Here is a 19,171-nt window from a genome sequence, read left to right on the forward strand (position 1 = left end):
TGCTTATGAAAAAGAGAGAAACAACTATAAAGATCCATAAATTACTAACGGATTGTTTATGTATTTTGGTTACTGCACTATTTTTCTTTGACAACTTGATTAATTAGACGACTAGTTCTTGGTAATTATAGAGAAGAAAAAGACACTTATTTATATGTGGATGGAAGTCAAGTTTTGATTTTGACTGTTTTGTGTATGTATCATCAAATTCATTCATATTTTTATATAGATATTAAATAGATAATATAGCTAATACTACTTTAAATATATAATAAAACAATTAAAACTTATTTTACTTTATCTTTAAATTGATATCCTAAAAATATCATTCTTCATAATTAATTATACTAAGTATCTCCACTAATTAGAATTTAATTAACACTCCTCTTCTAACAAAACCTTTTTTTAAATTTTAAATCCATAATCCTAATCTAATATCCATTACGGTTTTTCTCACGGAGTCACAAATACACGATGTCGTTACCATCAACATCACCACCGCTCACCAGACATAGTTTAGCTGCTTTTTTTAATAGATACCGCCTAACAAGGATACCTTGCTAATATTAAGAAAATATATACTTTAAGTTTTAAAAATTAATAGGTTAAAAATAACATATCTTGACTAGTTTATAAAACAAACCATTTTTCCCTAGTTCTCAAATAATGAAATTTTTTACTTAAAGTACCTTTTTCTTATTACTTCTAATGTTTTAAAAATACCTTTAATAAAATAATTTATAAAATTTATTCATCAACTCTTAAAAAATTTATATCTCTCCTTTTAAATCAATTACTTTTGCATAAAAAAATACACCTACACTACTCGCGGCTATCATCGTCATTCACCGCATTCGCCGTCTTCAAACTTCGTTTTTCCTTCTAGTTTCACTGATGGATTAAATCTTTAAAATCACAACAATCTTGATTTAAAAAAATTAAAAACGTACAAGAAATGTATTCAAAACAAAACAGAAAAATGAAAAATCCACCCTCAGTTAGTCAGTTCTACCTAAACCACTTATCTCTCCTCACATACATCACTGTCAAAGTCTAACTAAAAGTCAACCTTCTTTATTACAAAGAATTCCCTCAAACTCCACTAATTGTAGAAAAATTCACCATTAGCAATAGACAAACAATATACACAATTAATTACAAATAGAATATCAACCAGAGCTTAACAAGAAATACAAATGGTGCGTTTGCCTGTCACCATATCAACCGAAGGCTGTTCTGGGTTTTCTTCTCCGACGAGTTTCCGAGATGGGTCTGACCGGAATATACTTCCCTTGCCGGAAAACGTCGGCGGTGATAAAGTTTATGTGGCAGTTGGAAAGTCAGTTGAAAAGGCAGTGTCTTTGTTTCATTGGACTTTTAGAAAGTTTAGAGATAGAGAAATTTGCATACTTCATGTTCATCAACCTTCTCCCTTGATTCCTACACTTTGTGAGTCAATCTTTCTTTTCCTTTTCCTTTTTTTTTTTTTAAATTAATACAAGTTGAATGAAACTTTTGTTAAAGTTATAGAAGTATGCTTAACGTTCTAATTAGTTAACTTTTGACATTTTAACCATTTAACTTGTCCTGTGTTTTAAATGATAAAATCTTTGGCCTTAAACTTTTACATTAATGTTTTGATTCTTCCGAACCCCTTAAATTGAGTGTTGGGTGGAGGTTTAACGGATTAAAACACCAACTCAATAAAGTTAACATTTTATCATTCAAAAGAAAAACTAAGTGGTAAAAACATATGCAAACTAGCAAGGCTTGGATTAAGTGGTTAAGAGACTAAGAGTCTTGTCTCTAGAGACAGAAGTCATGGTTTCATACTTACCCCTTGCAAGGTTGGAGGTAATTTTTTACCTTAGATTGGGGTAAGGCTGACTACATTTCAACCTCCTCAAGACGGTATTGGGAACCATAACATGTGGTAAAAACATGGGAAATGATACTAGTACCATACATTTTAATAGATCTACCATACTAATGCAACAACCACTTTTACATATTGTTGTAGTAGTTGTATTGTGTGGTAATATAATCAAAACCTATGGTGTATTTATCATCACCCTAAAAACATGTACTACTAAAATTTGGATCTTATCACTCAAAAATAAGTAGAATGACTAAACCATTTATCATTTATATATGTACAGTTATTTTTTCTCTTCCTGATTACTGATTTGTAATACTACCACTGTATTTCATATAGGAAAATTGATTAGTTATATCAAACCTTTCTTAGATGTTGTGGATTACATTGCTACATATTTAGATAACAAGTTGCTTGATTAAGTTGGGATTGTAGGAGTAACTAGTGTTTTTTGGTGCTAGAGAACTTTAGTTCTGCTTCTTAATTATACCCATGCATGAGAGTTAAATCTTAGGGGTGTTTGGGAATGCTTATTTTCTGCTTTTTTTTTTTAAGAAAGTAAGGATTAACAAATGCTCTTTGAAAAACTGTTTTTCTGCTTATTCAATAAGGAATAAGTGTCGTTTGTATAAGTACATGGTTATCTCCAGCATATAAGTGCTTATGAATAAGCAATCCCAAACACCCCCTTAGTAGTAGTTTAATACTTTGATATTGGAGGTCAAACTAACTATTTTTCAGGGTCAAAGTTGATACACTTTAGCTGTAAATTTGGCATTAAATCCTCTTTGTGTATAGTCTTTATCTTTGAAAGTCAAACTGTAGTGTTCCGTAGGAAAGGACTCTTGTTAACCGAAGCTATATATCAATCTTTGAATTACATAATCCTAAAAACTAGATAGTTTTAACTCATTGTACTTAACAATCAACATAATAGAATAAGGGGGAACTACACCCTCTAATTGACACACACACTAAGGTGTCTTTGTCATTACATCTCACCAACTGAAGTGTTTTCTTGCATTCTTCCCAAGTACGTTGGTTGTTGAACATGGAATATCAGATATAATCATCTAAAGATGCTAATAACTCATATAGTCATATCTACTTACACATATATTGTTTTTAATTCATCTCAGCAAATAAGAAGTTTTCTATTAACATGGTAAAATAATAAAGATCAATTACAACAAAATATGATAAAAAGGAATTTAAAACATTTTATTTGATGTATGTTTTTTTTAATGCAGTGGGAAAACTACCTGTGACTAAAGCTAACCCTGAGGTCGTGTATGAATATAGAAGAAAGGAGAAAGAAGAAATGCAGAAGCTTCTGCTTGATTACCTTGACCTTTGCACTCGTTCAAAGGTGTTTATTCCTTCTGAAATATCCGTAGTTTGTAGATTTTGTTTTTTTTATTACTTATGAGTACGAACTTTTTATGTGTAGGTTAAAGCTTGCGTCGTGACTACCGAAAATGACCAAGTTCGTAAAGGAATTGTGAATTTGATTAACGAATATAGCATACAAAAGCTTGTTATGGGAGCTTTACCAGAGACGTAAGTGTTCTATGGTTTCTTGAAATATTAAAAAATATTAAGTCTGATATTCAAAACTAGACATATTAAATCGTATATAGTTGGATGAAGGTGAAGAAAAACACTAGCAAATCAAGTTATGCTGCCAAAAATGCACCTCCATATTGTCAAATTTGGTTTGTAAACAAAGGTCAACTTCTTTACACTAAAGAACCTGCTGAGGAATATGATTCTTTACCACCATTGATATTTCAAGATTCCAATGCTTCAAGATCTCAATCTTTACGCTACCCCAACACTGAAAGGGAATTACAAGTTTACCATCGATCTAACTCAAGCACAAGTTTCATTGGTGGAAGTACAAGCATGGTGAGGAGGTCACAGTCAAATACGTCTTCAGATTCTGGGTACTCATCATCTTGTGAACTTGATCTGAGATCTGAAGAAGAAAGCTTATACAAACAGCTTGAAGAAATTAACATGGAAGCCAAAGCATCCAGGAATGAAGCATTTCAAGAGCTTCTAAAGCGGAAAAGGTTCGAAGCACAAGCTATTGAGGCACATAACAAGGTAGAGTATTATCCCACATCATCTATACATTAACATTTTTACTTATGAAATCAGATGAACTACTCTTGAAATTAAACGTGAAATGATTTTTTCAGTTGTCTTCATGGAAATGACGAGTGTAAACTTAATAAATACAGAGTACTAGAGATAGAACAATATTTTATTAAGATTAAGGCAAAATATTACCAACATTTCTAAATTGAGACATAATTGATTTGACTTTAAAAGTCAGCTTTTCCTTTGAATTGTTTAGGTAAAGGCTTATGAATCTGCTCATGCTAAAGAAGTTCAACTAAAAGAAGTAGCTGAAGATACACTAAACGTTGCAAAAAAAGAGTATGAACAACTCATGGAACGAAAAGAATTAACATCAAAAGAGCTGCAAAAGGCAATGAGAAACATAGCCGTCTTAGAGAGTCAGCTTCGAGAATCAAATCGTAGACGTGAAGAATCTGCCGAAGAATTAAAACTTATCTTAGCATCAATTGCAACTTTAAAGGTCGAAAAACTAACAGTTCAAAGACAACGCTTTGAAGCTGCAAATTGGCTCGATAGGTGGAAAGCTCGTGGACAACCCAAAGCAATATCTCATACGACAGAGAGATTAATGGAGTTTTCATTGTTGGATTTGGAAACTGCAACCTGCAATTTCTCCGAGAGCTTTAAAATTAAATGTGAAAGTCATGGCTGTTCGTTTTATAAAGGCGAAATGTCGACTAGGACAGTTATGATAAAGATACTACATCCAAATAATATGGAAGCACAATCAGAGTTCCAACTAGAGGTTATTCTTTCTCTCTCTCTCTCTCTCTCTCTCTCACACACACACACACACACACACACACATCATGCTTAGTTGAATTTCGTTGTTTGCAGGTTGAAGTGATCGGGAGACTGCAGCATAAGCATATCTTGAGTTTAATCGGCACATGTTCGGAAGCCTATGCCCTTGTTTACGAGTACATACCGTGTAGCTTGGAAAACCACTTTTCTAATAAAACCAACAATCATTTCATGTCCTGGAAAACCCGAACTCGAATCATTTCCGAAATAGCAAATGCCATTTTGTTCTTACACACTTCCAAGCCAAAAGCGATTCTACATGGCAATTTAAAACCGGAAAACATTGTTCTTGATTCCGAACTGCACTGTAAACTATGCAATTTCAGATTCTCTAAATTGGTCAATGAAGAAACATACCGTTGTCGCAGTTTCCGTCAGTATTCCGAACCAAATGGACCCTTCTCGTTTACTGAACCGGAGTTGCTTCAAACTGGAAACTTGACTACCAAATCTGATGTTTATTCTTTTGGGATGATCATCTTGTGGCTACTCACACATAGTCAGTCGGCTGGGTTAGCTAATGAAGTTAGAAAGGCCGTTTCAGATTCTAATTTAGCATCAGTTTTGGATGCATCAGCTGGTGAATGGCCTGGTTTTGTGGCTAAGCGGTTAGCAGACTTGGGCTTGCAATGCTGTGAGTCTGACCCTAGAGACAGGCCGGTGATCTCACCAGTTTTGGTTAAGGAACTTGAGCAGTTGTTTTTTCTTGAAGAGCGCCGAGTGCCATCATTCTTTTTATGTCCCATTTTACAGGTGAGTTCCAATCATTTGTAACTAAATATACTGAACTAATTTATGAAGTGCTTTCAAGTTTACTAAAAGTTGCAGGATTAATGGCCACTTTTTTTTTCTAGGAGATCATGCATGATCCTCAGTTGGCGGCCGATGGTTTCACTTATGAAGGGGAAGCGTTGCGTGCATGGTTGAAAAATGGACGGGAAACTTCTCCTATGACAAATTTAAAACTTAGCCACTTGGATCTTACTCCAAATCATTCTATTCGGGCTGCAATTCAAGACTGGCTGTGCAATCCTTGACTATACTTGACTTCTTATTGCATGTACCATTATAGAACATAGAAAACACAATAGTTCAAAAGAGGCAGTTAGCTCAAACACATTTGTACATGGTAAAGGTAATAAAAGATGGAGCATTTCCTCGGTCTTTCAATCCGTGTTATTGATGGCTGGACTTCCCGTAATACAGAGTGGCAAGATTGCTCTTGAATGGAAATGGAGCTTTAGGTTCAGGCATCAAACACTTTTCTCTTAGGAGCCGATTTTTGTTCGAACAGGACATAATTCCCAGGAGAAGCTGGAGCATATCAGAGCGTAAGATTTTACATCTTACCTCTCTGTTTACATTAAGAATCTGTACAGTACAAATTATTTATATAAGTGTTAACATAATGAATGTATATGTGTTCTGTATTTTTGCTTACATTAAAGTCAAATGGTCAATGGAATCAAACTTGGTGAGCTGATAAAATGACAAATCTCAACCTAATGTAGTAATGTGGAATAAAACTTGTCAAAAAAAAAGCGGCCCAATATCAAAATTGGTTTAACACATGTATTTCTATCCGGGCGTTGCCGTCGAGAAAAACAAAACTCTCTTAACAAAAGTTAAAAAACATTAAGTCGAAAAATAATATTTTGTGGGAAAAGTTAAGAAAATAAAAGTCATGGTCAAAAGTAAAGAAAATGTAACTTTGATAACAAAATTTAGAAACCAAAACTTATGTGGTAAAAAGTAAATAAAAGAAAACTTTCGGAGCGAGACTTAAAAAGACGTTATGTGGAAAAAAGTACAAAAGTTATGAAACTTAAACTTGAAAACCAAAGCTTCTCTGACGAAAGTTTAAAAAACAAAAGTTATGTGGCAAAAATTAAAAAAGAAAATGTAAAAAAAACGTTTTCATGACGAAAGTTTAATAAGTAAAAGTTATGTGGTAAAAATAAGTAAGAAATAAACTTTTGATGGAAAAAACTTAAAAACAAAAGTTATGTGGCAAAAAGGTAAAAAAAAGAGTAAAACTTTGGTAGGAAAGTAAAAAAAACTTAAACTTGAAAACAAACTTCATTAACTACTTTTTTTTGTAACTAAAAGTTTGAGCTCAACTTGAGAACTCGAAACTCAACTTGTGTTCGACTAAAGTTTTATTTTGAAGTTTGAGGTCACTTTATTAATCGACACTTTGTCTCAACACGATCAAGTTTAATACTATATTTCAAATCAAATTATACCCATGAGCTCCTTAACTTCAAGCTCTGACTTGATATTTGTGACTTCGACTCGATTAAGCTTAGCTCGCTTAGATTAAAACTATGCAAAAAATATTAATCTTTAAGGGTATAACCATAAATAGCAAAAGCTGGATAAAGCTTGCGAGTTTTTCAAGTAGGCTATCTAAGGCCCAAACCTGACTCAAAAGTCTACTCGAGCAGCTCAAGCTTGACTAGACTTAGAGTGAGTCAATATTAGATAATTTGCGAGTTGATATTAAATAACTCGCGAATTGTTTCGTCTCGTTTACACCCTTATTGATTTATAGTTTAAATGTCTTAACTAGTTATATTGGTTGAATGATTTATAATAATTTCAACTAGTGTTATACACGGTCGTTAGCTGGAGATAACATCCAATATGAACTTGAATGCAGATCATAAATTTCACATGTCAACAGTTACTATCAGGAGAAAAAAAAACATCATTAAACAATACTACGCATATCGTAAAACACAAAAGTTTGGTGCCGAAATAAAAAAAAAAGTTGCAAACCTTCTTGGAAGTAAAATAGGAAACTAAAAACACGCACGGGCCCGCTAGAATAAAAAACTAAAACTGTAGCACCATGTATGCTTAAATATAAAAGTTAATGGTAAAAGTGATAACCAAAACAAAGATGAAAACTGTGAAAACCATTATTTCTCATCCTTCTTTCTCTATTTTAGTTTGGTTATTTAAATATTTAATTTTCAGTTTTTAATTTTTGATTTTATTATTTTCTTAATAAAAACCCATTCTACAAACAAATTTTGAAAAAATTAAAAAATTATATGATTATATGTTGAAAGCGGGTTGATACGGTACGGGCGTTGCCCTTATTCGATCTAATGGGGTTTTCACTGGACGCATCTGAAAATGGTATGGATTTGATGGGCGGTAATTCAAGAAATAGTGATGGTTGGATATGGTATTGGCGTAGCTCTTAGCTACACGGGGTCCACTTTTAGAGATAGTTTTTTTTACTGGTTCTCACAGTTTTTACCCTTACTTCGGTTCTCAATTCACTATATCTCCTATCTATAATTCATAATATATACAATTATAATCTGTTACTCTGTTAGGATACCATTTTAAGGATTGTCGACTTGAAATCAATTGATTTGTTCTAGAATCGTTGACTAAAAGATTTGGATTCCTTCCCATATTAGAAGTGTTAATTGGACCTTGAGAACAACCAAATTTCATAATATATACAACTATAGTCTGTTTGGATACCATTTTAAGGATTGTCGACTTGAAATCAATTGATTTATTCTAGAATCGTTGACTAAAAGATTCGGATTCCTTCCCATATATGAAGTGTTAATTGGACCTTGAGAACAACCAAATAAAATCATAGATGATTGATTTAGACTGATCTTATTCCAACCTTTTTGCATGTTGGATCAAATAATGGATATCATTCGTGTTTAGAATTATTGCAACATGTTGAAATCGTTACAATTAACTAATAGCCTAAACCAAGACCTTCTATTGTAGTAACTATGCCTAACTTTTAATCCACTAAATATACTTAAAGCATACAATTTTGATTTTATAAAACATTGCCATACATAGCAGATACAAATTACGTTACAACAAAATACAACACTTTTAATTATTCTTATGAATAATGATCTAGAATATTTTCAAACTACAGTAAAACCTCTATAAATTAATACTCGATAAATTAATAATCTCGATAAAACTAATAATTTGTCCGGTCCCAACTTGAGATCAGTACAAAATTTGACACCAATTAATAAAATAATAAGATAATAACTTTTTTGAAACCCCAAGGTAAAAATATAGGTCCCATCAAAACTATAAATTAATAATTTCTTAAATATTCCAAAATTTTAATATTGTTTAGTAAAAAATGAATCTATATTCACTTGTTTTTTTTAAACTTTATATCTATGTTGAATATATATTTAAATTTTTACATTGCACTTAATAGTTGAGACATTGTCGCAACAAAAAGTTGTGAGGAATTGTTAGCCGCTTATAATTTTTCTTTCCGAGTGATCGATTTCAAAAACTACTGTATTATCCTCACCTTCACCGTCAACTAGATTTTGAATAGTATCTATCAAAAATTTTTCAATGCTTTGAATTTCAAAACATTCATTATTTTCACCCGGATAATCACGCAACTCATTCACATCCGTTTTGTGCTAATAATGCATACCCGTAATCAAGCTCTCAAGCTCACGAATGTCTTCTTCATAGTTTACATGTTTAAATTACTTGAGCCGATAAAATTCATGGAACGAATTTTATCGTGTTGAAAGCAATTTGTTTTGGACTTTTGTGTCATTTAACATGTGAATGTACATTGGATATGAAAATTATAAAAGTGATACATGAACCTCTTTAAATTTATTATTCATTAATTTATCGATATAATAATATCTCGATAATTTAATAAAATATCTCGGTCCCAACATTATTAATTTATAGAGGTTTTACTGTATATGGTTTTATGCACTATATATTTTAGCAATGTGTTTGAACAATGCAGTGAAAATAAGTCATTTATACAGATAGTGTTGACAATTATTAAAAATGGTTTTCTCGTATGCATTATAGTGTCAATCAGTTAATTTCTCGAAGTATGTCATTATTTTTCAATAATTGATGCTATATGTATATTTTAAAATCTAAAAAAGTTTATTTAAATGATAATATTATTTAATTTAGTGAATAAAAAAGATGGGTAATTTGAATAAACATGGTTAGAAAATATTTTGAAGATATATTAAGTAGATATAGTGTGTGAGTTGAAAAGTTAAAAGTAAAAAAAAAAAAAAATTTGACTTGTTTTACAAGAAAATAAGATAAATAAAATAGAATTATAGATAGATGTATTAAATGTACCTAGTTTAATATAAAAGAAATGATTTATATATATAAAAAGATAATTTTTCTTATCTCAAGTTTAGTACAACAACAACAAGAACAACAAAATCTCGATAAAAGAGGGGTTTGAAGAAAGTATAATGTATACAGCTTTATTTCTACCAAGAGGTAATTAGACTGTTTTAGAAAAGACCTGGACTTATTCATATTTAGTATGTACTATCATGCTTGCTAACACTTTTTACATAAACTAATTTTATATAAATGAGAAAAAAAATTAATTATTATGAATAGTTTTTAAAAAAAAGATAGGAATCATTCTCTATATGAACAATAAACTAAAAAATAAAGCAAATAAAACCATTAAAAAAAATATTAATAAGCCAAATCAAAAATAAAGATAGACGAATTCAAAACAATCTTAAATAAAAGCAATATGATAAACCAGTTATAAAGTTCTACATATTAAAATACATACCTTTTAATTATAAAAAAAAAAAACAAACTAGTAGGTAGTTACACATCTAATTATCAGTTTGTTTCATTGTTTATATTCACGCCCATTGTTATTATTGTAATTGATATATAAAAATTATAACATTTATGTTGAAAGTTTATATAAATGGGACATGCGAATTAACCAAAATTGACTTAATAAATTAAATCATCATCAACCCTTAATATTAAATTACACCATTAGTCCATTATATTTGAAAATATCTCTACAAACCTTTAAATCAAATACTTTTACATACACCAATAGATGTCGCCACCACCGTCATCGTCGTCTCGCCGCCGCATTGTGTGGGTACCATCTCGTTGTAATTGATTAAAAACTTTTGTTAAATATATGAAAAGTATAATGAAAAGTAAGTCAACCATGAAGCATCTCTTTACTTTCGTCACCACGTGTTTCAGACGTTTAGCCACACGGCTCGTTTGAGTTGTTTGACCACCAAAATTGAAAGTCATTGTCCTGTCCTTGTTGGCATTTGATTCATTTCATCATATGATACATTTCAATATTTTGATTTTTGACACTTGAAAACAACATCCCTGATCCATCTATCCAAAACATTCTGGTAATTTGACCAAGCCTCTTTCGTGTTTTCATATAAATACTATCTTCCATTGCCTTTTTATTCAATATCTATATAATTGAAACGTTTGATACTAATATATACGAGTAGTTACTTTCTTATAATTGAAATAATTATAAGTGAATTTGTAAAAGAAGATTTAAAATAGCGATTTTCATACGGGTTTGTTTTGGGTTTTTGCCTAATACCTCTCGTACTTTGCCTATTGTTCATTCCAAGACAACCTTTTTTTTTCATATTAAGTCATTAAAAATTATCAAATTGTTCGATCCAAATCATTCAAGTATTGGAAAAACCAGATAACTGCCTATGTCATCTAGATTAGACAATTTGACAACCATTCAATAAAATTATACAATAGAAGGGAAACACGAAAAATTCATAGGAGTTTAGATGAAAAGCCTTTTATATATCGACAGTTCCAAAGCCTATTACTAACATATTAATATTAACCATATAGAAGTTTTATATTACATGTTTTATATCTTAGTAACACTTAAATGTTCTAACCATATAATAGTTTTATATATGTAATTAAATCCCTTGTACCTGGAAAAATGTAAAGCAATCATAGAATATTACACACGAACAAATTTATTTATTTATTTAATCTATTTCAAAATACTACCAATGTTAAAAGACTGATAGTATTATCTAGTGTGTTTCATAATCAATGTTTTTTTTTTGTTTTTTTAACAACAATTGTGAACTTGCCAACAAAAATTGAATCCAAACACTCACTTTCCAATATTTAAACAGAAAGATTGAGTGAATCATATGTATTTATAACCTTTATACAATACAAACTTCTTACAAAAAACAGGTAGTTTATTATCATATTTGCAATTCTGGTATATGACAGCTTCATATTAATGAACATGAAACAACAATTTTACACCTTTACAAAACCTCACAGAATAAGAAAGATCGAAAAATTGGGCATGAGTCGAGTTGGTGCACTGTATCTAGCTATTTTCATGTAAGGAAACCAATTTTATTTGTGGGTTTCTATCTTTACTCTGTGTGTTGATTACACACACGATCTCCATATCCTTCCTTCGAGTGAAATAACAATGATCGAAACGTCATCATGGTAGCGCCTTCGATCCCCTTGTGGTATTTCCAACAACTCATGAAAATCAATACCTGTAAAGAACAAAAAAAAAGTTTGTTAGTTGATAAGTACTACAAATTACAAGAACCGGCGATTCTAGACAAATATGAAAGCATTAAACAACAAATCTTTCACGGTAGAGGTGTTTTTTTTTTTTTTTCCGTTTGAAAACTAAGTGAGAAGGAAGGATATAAAAGTGAAAAACTCGTTTTTGAACTCAATGACGTACCAGCTTTCTTGGCTGCACGAAGTAGAACTTCTTCTACTAAATGCTGAGCAGGATCACCTTCAGGTGACCATTGAATAAAAAGCTCTACTTCAGAGACAGCCTCCTCGTTTGTAAAGTATTGATAAAGTCCATCTGAAGATAATATCAAGAACCGGTCTCTTGGGCCTAGTTTGTGATGGTGAAGGTAAGGGTGACAATTTATATATGGAGCAGTTCCCACATAATCAATCCTGAACATTTCTAGTAATGCATTGTTCCATTTGGGCTGGAATAAGTAAAGAAACAAAAGACTTTAGTATCAAAAATCACATCAAGTGGAATCATTAAAGTTTATGCATAGACTGCATCTGAAGATAAGATGATGCCATCTCACAAAATATGCACAAAAGAACTATGACCGGCAAGAAGGACAAAACATGGCCAAGTTGTAGAAATGTAAGGTAACTCGCAATACTTGGCACTTCCTGATTATAGCAAATAGCAGTGTAATATTCACTTGAAAAATGGCACTTGATTGCAATGAACAGTCAAGTTCGATGATTCAAAAAGTTGGTCACTTTGAGTTAAAGTTTATACTTGGGCACAAAAGTGAAAGGTCGATATGAAATCCGACCACGCCAAAAATAGAAAAGGTAACTTACTTTCTATCAATCCAAAAAGAGTAACCAAGGTATAATTCCTAAATACTATCCAATCTATCAAGTATTCCAACACATAGAAGAATCTACTTTCACCAAAAGACCAACAGGAATCAATCCCACATTGCTTTTTTATGATCAATTTGAAATAATGTTTCTTAATTACCTGCTTAAGAAAACCAGCACCAAATGCGCGAGTAACCTTTAGCGACCCCTTGACACGATCATTCATCACTGCACAAGCATCGTCAGGGTGCTCACTCTTTACTCTTTGAACTTCCTGCAAAATTTTAAAAAAGTTCTACTGTTAATATCCAACAAATATAAACTATAAAAGGTGAAAACTTGAATCATTTGACATTATATTCCTTGCATTTACCTCTTCAATGGAGGTACTATGATCTATGCTAAGCTGACAAGCAGTTAAACTAGAATTTGTAGTGGCAATATCAGCCTCAAAAACCTCAAGATCATACCATGTTTCTTCATTAATCTTCTCTAAATCTTGTCCCCAAATATCCGGCTCGGATTTCTGAGCTAGAACCGCCCGACTATCACCAACATTCATCACATAAACATCCTCTCCTTTCATTAACATAACAAGAACACATGACCCCATCAAAGCCAATTCAGGATTCTCAACAAGCATTTGATCAGCTATATCCAAAAAACCCTCCTCAGTTTTCTTTAGTCCTTGTGACAAAGCTTTCAAAACATCCGAAGGATTAATAGAATTCGACCCGTTTGTATTCATATGTTCCCTTAACCTCCTATCAAGTTCCAATCTTTCACGATCAAATTCACACTTCCATCTCCTCTGATTCTCCTCCCTTTTCTTCGCCGCCCCACGCTTCCTAATCTTACCTTTCTTTTTCCTTAAATTAATCTCAAAATCCTCATTTACACTTGGGTAACTCTCTAGTTCATAATCATGTAACGAATTCTTTCGCGGTTCGTTATTAGTACTATTCAAGTCCACAACGTCTAATGACTCTACCAAAGTACTATTATTATCGTTATTATTAGATACATCATTTTGATTATCATTATCATCATCCCATAACAATCCTTTGAGTTCTTTATAAACATTTGAATACATATGAGATACTAAATAATCAGGTGCATCAGGACCATTAAACCCATCATAAATCCCAACAAAAACCCACCCGTGTTCCTCCGAAACAACGACATGAACCCGATCCTCCCCTGCTTTCCCCTGAGCCCATTGCAAATTCTGACCCTGACCCAAACACTCATCATCATCTAAATAACTCCCTTCACTACTTAAATTAATACTACTTACAGTCAATTCATTAACTTTCTCATTCCCACCCTCAACCCAATCATTATCTTTCACAAATCCAACATTTTTACTAATTGGGGCAACGCTCGAATTCGAGCCCTGCCCACGGGCTGATATCGTAAAAGTTTTCGATATCGCCCGTTTAATCCCCCTGATCAAGTTTCGTTTTCTTGATCGGTTTCTATACCCACCATAGCCACTGTGAGAATAACTTCTCTGGAAATGATCAAGCGGGCCCGAAAACAGGGGACCTGATAGGAATCCCCTGTCAATCGGGCCCGAAAGAAAAGGGTTATCAATTGGGCCCGAAAACGCACCTGGGCCAGGTAAAGGACCCGAATTTATTGAGTTTCTAGGTAAAGGATGAAGTGGGCCTGAAGTAAAAGAAGTAGAACTTTCAATAGCTGAAGCTTTATCAATTATATTATAAGAATAAACATCAAGAAAAGATGTAGACAGAGGAGTTGAAGTATTGGCTGAAACAGAGGCGCCGGAGATTGACTTAAACGTCGTCGTTTCATCAGCTGAGTGGACTTTTGATGAAGAAAGCTGAGATGGGTCGGGTCGGCGGTAGATAAAAGAATGACCCAGATCGTCAACTGGGTCAGAGATGATGTCGGCGGTGAGGTGTTTACGACGGTGGATGATGTCGGGTCCGGTGAAACAAACGGTCAATTTTCCGACGCCGTTTCCCATGATGAAAACAATAAATTAATCAATTATAATAATAAGAAGAAGAGAAATGATAATTTATAATAAAAGAGTGGTTTCCATGGAAATAAAATGAGGGAGTGATTATTATTATTATTAAGAAAATAATTAGTTGGGAGAGAAGAATAATGTTTGTGTGTTGAATAAAAGGGAGAAGGTTGAAGTGGTGATGATGGTGGGATGTGAGAGAGAAGGATAGAAGGGTTGACTATTTTGGGCGGAGGTTTTTAAAAACTTTTATTATAATAAAAAAGGACAAATTTCAACAAATCCATGGTATTTCTTTCACATAGTGATGTATCAATATTTTAAGAAATTTTGCAATGAGAAAATGGAAAGTTATAGTACAGAGTACTACACTACTACTCATTATTTGTACATTAACCAATTGTCATTGTGATACGGTTTTGTTATGTTATTCTATCTGAGTTGAACCAACTTAATAATTAAAAAGATAAAAGTATAAAAATCCAAGAAATAACTCAAAGAAAATAAATAATATTTGTACGAAAAAACTAAAAAAACTTAATAAAAAAGTTTGTAATATCTAATACATACTTTTAGTTTGTGCAATAACACAAAATAAAAAACAAAATATTGAGTAAAAGTTTTCAATATATTAGTCGTTAACACAAAAACCGAAAAAAATAACTCCAAGATATGGCAAAATTTATATAGTGATGCGGGGTATAAGATGTACTAATAAAATAAGCAAAAGAAAAAAATTGTGCAAGAAAAACCAAAAGGAAAAAAAAAAATTCAAACGAAATCCGATATGGAAAAATTCAAATAGAAACGCGGAGTGTAGGTGGACCAATAGAATAGTACCACGTGGTGGTGGCACTGTTCATTATCAAATATGTTTTTCCGTTAATGTTTTTCGGTTAGTCATTTAAGGGGGATGACAACCCACCTCCCACTCACTTTTTCACCACTCACTTTTAATCAATCATATTATGTCACCTCAACTCTACCACTCACTCACCACTCATCCAAATTTTGTTGGCATCCGACCACTTAATCCACCATTCACTACTATTTAATAAAAAGTAAACTTAAAAACAAAAATAAAATCAAATCATATGTTATGATTGGAAGGAAATGGATTATGGAGTGCGTGGTCTGACCACTCATTTTGACGCCACCACTCGTGGTGGGGGTTGGTGGCGTGTTCCAACGTGGTGTTACGCCCACCACTCGTCCATAATCCATCCAATGCCAACCCCCTTAAGGACATCTGAAACTTTGGATTAATTATCATCTTTAAATCTTAACTCTTGGATTTAATTCAAGGATTGAGATATTCATGACTTTCTCAAGTTTAAAACAACTTAAGGAGATCATTTCCCAATAAATTAACGTATCCATCATTACTCTTCATGTATACGATGCAACTGTTATTGAGGATTATGTAACGGGACTTGAATACGTTTTTCTAAAATAAGAATCTAATATTTTAATCATTTTTCTATTAAACTCGGGTCAATATGTCAGACTGAATTAAAATAATATATTCGTTTAGGAAAGTGATGAACCGGAACACTCTTGTAAAAATACGGATAGAGATCTTCTAAAATTATATTAACTTAATAGGTGTAGTTGTGCAATCCTTAATCATTATATTGAAATCAATGGTTAAAATTTGTTCTTAACCGTGATTTTAAAATTGATATAACTTTAGAAGATCTCTATCCTAAGAATATACTACACTTAATTAACGTGTAATCTTGGCGATAGTTAATGGGATAAGTGACATATTATGAGATATTTGGTGATTAGTCAAAAGAATTTTTTTAATGTATATCAACTTACAGTGTTTATTAAATGATTAAATAAATAGAAAAATATTAGAAGGGTTTTGTTTTTTAGGCAAATTATATCTATTTGTCTTCTACAATTTGATGATGATAAGAAACGAAGATTATAATTTTGATATAGGGGTGGTTGGATCGGGGACAAGTTGGTAGTATAAGGACGAAGAAATACAGCTATAGTGCTTTAGGTGGCTTGACCCTCATAAACATGTCTTGTACTTTTCCTTATAAAAAATAAACTGTATAGTCATATGATTGCACTTTTATATTTCTAGTCTAGTCTATATTTTAATAAAGTATCTATATTATGACAAATTACATCATTTTGCTAATTAAGCTAATACATAGAAAAACTAAATGATACATATACTATAGACGAATATTCGCATTATGTGTAAACGATGATAGTAGCGGTGGCGTAATGGTGATGGAGACGTGGTAATGGTTGACTGGCGGAGGCGACAAGTGTTGTAAGTTATTAATATAACAGGGTATTGTAGTTATTTTAGGATTTACAAGGTAGATATTGTAAATTACTTTTATTAAGGATATATTAGGTGGTATTAATAGGCTAATGAATAATGTTAGTAATGATAGACTAGTTGAAAGGAATGGGCCAATGGGGTGTCAATTTCCTTATAGTAGTCATCTACAATAAATGTATAAATTTTTATGCATAGAATACAACTCCATGATGCAAGTATTGTTGTAGATAGCAAAATTATGTTGTAGGAATATCATTTCCCTTTCCTTTATAAGAGAGGATAATCTTGATCATTGCATTAAAGTCAAGATGTTTCCAACTTGAAGTGATTTCTTTCCTTGTTTTATATATGAGCAAGTATATATATATATATATATATATATATATAGGGTAACACTCCGGTAAGAACACTCTTAAAATAAGAACGGTGAGAACACTTAAAAACATCATTTTGATGCATTAAAAGTCCATAAACTAACATAGTGCATAACTAATTATAATTATTTAAGTGTTTAACAACATATTGATCCGTCATAATCGAAAAATTCACGTTTTTTGTTGGATGCATCATTTTGATGAATATGCATCCAAGATGGATGCACAAAACAAAAAACATGATTTTCTCGATTTTGATAGACCAATTTGTTGTTAAACACTTAAATAATGATAATTAGTTATACACTATGTTAGTTTTATGGACTTTTAATGCATCAAAATGTAGTTTTAAGTGTTCTCATTTTAAGACTGTTCTTATTTGATTGCCCCCTATATATGAAAAAAGTGAAGGTGATGCTGTTATGCAACCAAGTTGGGTGAAATCCTCTCACAAACTAATTTTTTAATATTTCTTGATTAATGAACAAATGTTTAGGCCCCTATGAATTTCATGGATTAAAAAACAATATGTGAGTGTTATACACCTAAACTTAGGTACCTAACAGTCTTATATTCTGATCCTCCACACACACACACACATATATATATATAGAACAGGCTTAACAACCAACAACTATTCTTAAAACGATTAAGTTTGAATTATAGCTCAATTTGTTTGAGCCAAATGTTATTTAACTCGAACTCAAACTCGAGTTCAAAAATTGAGCTTCAAATATCAGAAGAGTTTGAGTTTTAAAAAATGTGGCTCGAACTCTTGTAAAGCATTCGAGTCTTGCAATTTATATGGATATATGTGTGTGTATGTGTGTATTTTAGTTCATTATACACTAAAGATGAATAGTTATTTATTATCTAACGAACAACACATTTTTGTGGACTTTTTTTTATATGAAGGTCGAGTATTGCAATTTTTTTATATAACTTTTATATATATATATGTGTGTGTGTATTTTATTTCACTATGTACACTAAATATGAATAGTTATTTATTATTTAACAAGCAACATATTTTGTGGACATTTTTTTATATAGAGGTCAAGTATTATATAATTTATTTTCAATATATTTGTCTGGATTGGATTTTGACTTATAATATAATAAATTTTTTTGACAAACTTTAGGTATTCATAGACTTTTTTTTATGTGTATTTAAAAAAAATATCGAGCTTTTCTGAACTTGAGATTTTTAAAGTCTTATTCTAGTCGGGTTTGTGCTTGAATGAAAAAAAAAAATCTTTAACATCTTGAGTCAAGCTCGATCCTAGCACAAGTTTTTTGGGTCGAGCTCAAGCCACGTCAAGTTTGAACTCGGATTGACTCGTTGACAACACTAATTAGCATATCAGAGGAACACACATTTCCAGTTGTTGCTTTCATTCTTTTTCAAATTAGATTAATTTGAATTAGTAGATTTAGTGTTGTAA

General features: G+C 31.8%; 2 protein-coding genes across 2 annotated transcripts; one reads left to right on the forward strand and one right to left on the reverse strand.

The window, feature by feature from the left end:
- The first annotated feature begins 1,122 nt into the window (after positions 1-1,122).
- Positions 1,123-6,298, forward strand: LOC122590657 (U-box domain-containing protein 33-like). Its single transcript, XM_043762834.1, has 7 exons — positions 1,123-1,449; positions 3,127-3,245; positions 3,327-3,436; positions 3,517-3,985; positions 4,239-4,769; positions 4,862-5,581; positions 5,683-6,298. Exons 1-7 carry the CDS (start codon positions 1,197-1,199, stop codon positions 5,863-5,865), a joined length of 2,385 nt encoding a protein of 794 aa, XP_043618769.1. The 5' UTR covers positions 1,123-1,196; the 3' UTR covers positions 5,866-6,298.
- Positions 6,299-11,822: 5,524 nt separating this feature from the next.
- On the reverse strand, positions 11,823-15,234 carry LOC122593015 (probable protein phosphatase 2C 23). Its single transcript, XM_043765352.1, has 4 exons — positions 13,419-15,234; positions 13,206-13,319; positions 12,402-12,666; positions 11,823-12,204 (listed from the first exon to the last, which is right to left on the reverse strand). The coding sequence occupies exons 1-4, from the start codon at positions 15,036-15,038 to the stop codon at positions 12,089-12,091; spliced, it is 2,115 nt and encodes a 704-aa protein (XP_043621287.1). The 5' UTR covers positions 15,039-15,234; the 3' UTR covers positions 11,823-12,088.
- Positions 15,235-19,171: the final 3,937 nt, after the last annotated feature.

Source organism: Erigeron canadensis, chromosome 3 (assembly GCF_010389155.1).
Source record: "Erigeron canadensis isolate Cc75 chromosome 3, C_canadensis_v1, whole genome shotgun sequence".
NCBI lineage: Eukaryota > Viridiplantae > Streptophyta > Magnoliopsida > Asterales > Asteraceae > Erigeron > Erigeron canadensis.

Coding starts and splice junctions, on each gene's coding strand:
- LOC122593015 (XM_043765352.1), bottom strand. CDS start 15,038: ATGGGAAACGGCGTCGGAAAATTGACCGTTTGTTTCACCGGACCCGAC. Junction 12,667..13,205: donor GTGCTGGTTTTCTTAAGCAG/GTAATTAAGAAA, acceptor TACTTATTCCAG/CCCAAATGGAACAATGCATT. Junction 12,205..12,401: donor TCGTGCAGCCAAGAAAGCTG/GTACGTCATTGA, acceptor TGTTCTTTACAG/GTATTGATTTTCATGAGTTG.
- LOC122590657 (XM_043762834.1), top strand. CDS start 1,197: ATGGTGCGTTTGCCTGTCACCATATCAACCGAAGGCTGTTCTGGGTTT. Junction 1,450..3,126: donor TCCCTTGATTCCTACACTTT/GTGAGTCAATCT, acceptor TTTTTAATGCAG/TGGGAAAACTACCTGTGACT. Junction 3,986..4,238: donor CTATTGAGGCACATAACAAG/GTAGAGTATTAT, acceptor TGAATTGTTTAG/GTAAAGGCTTATGAATCTGC.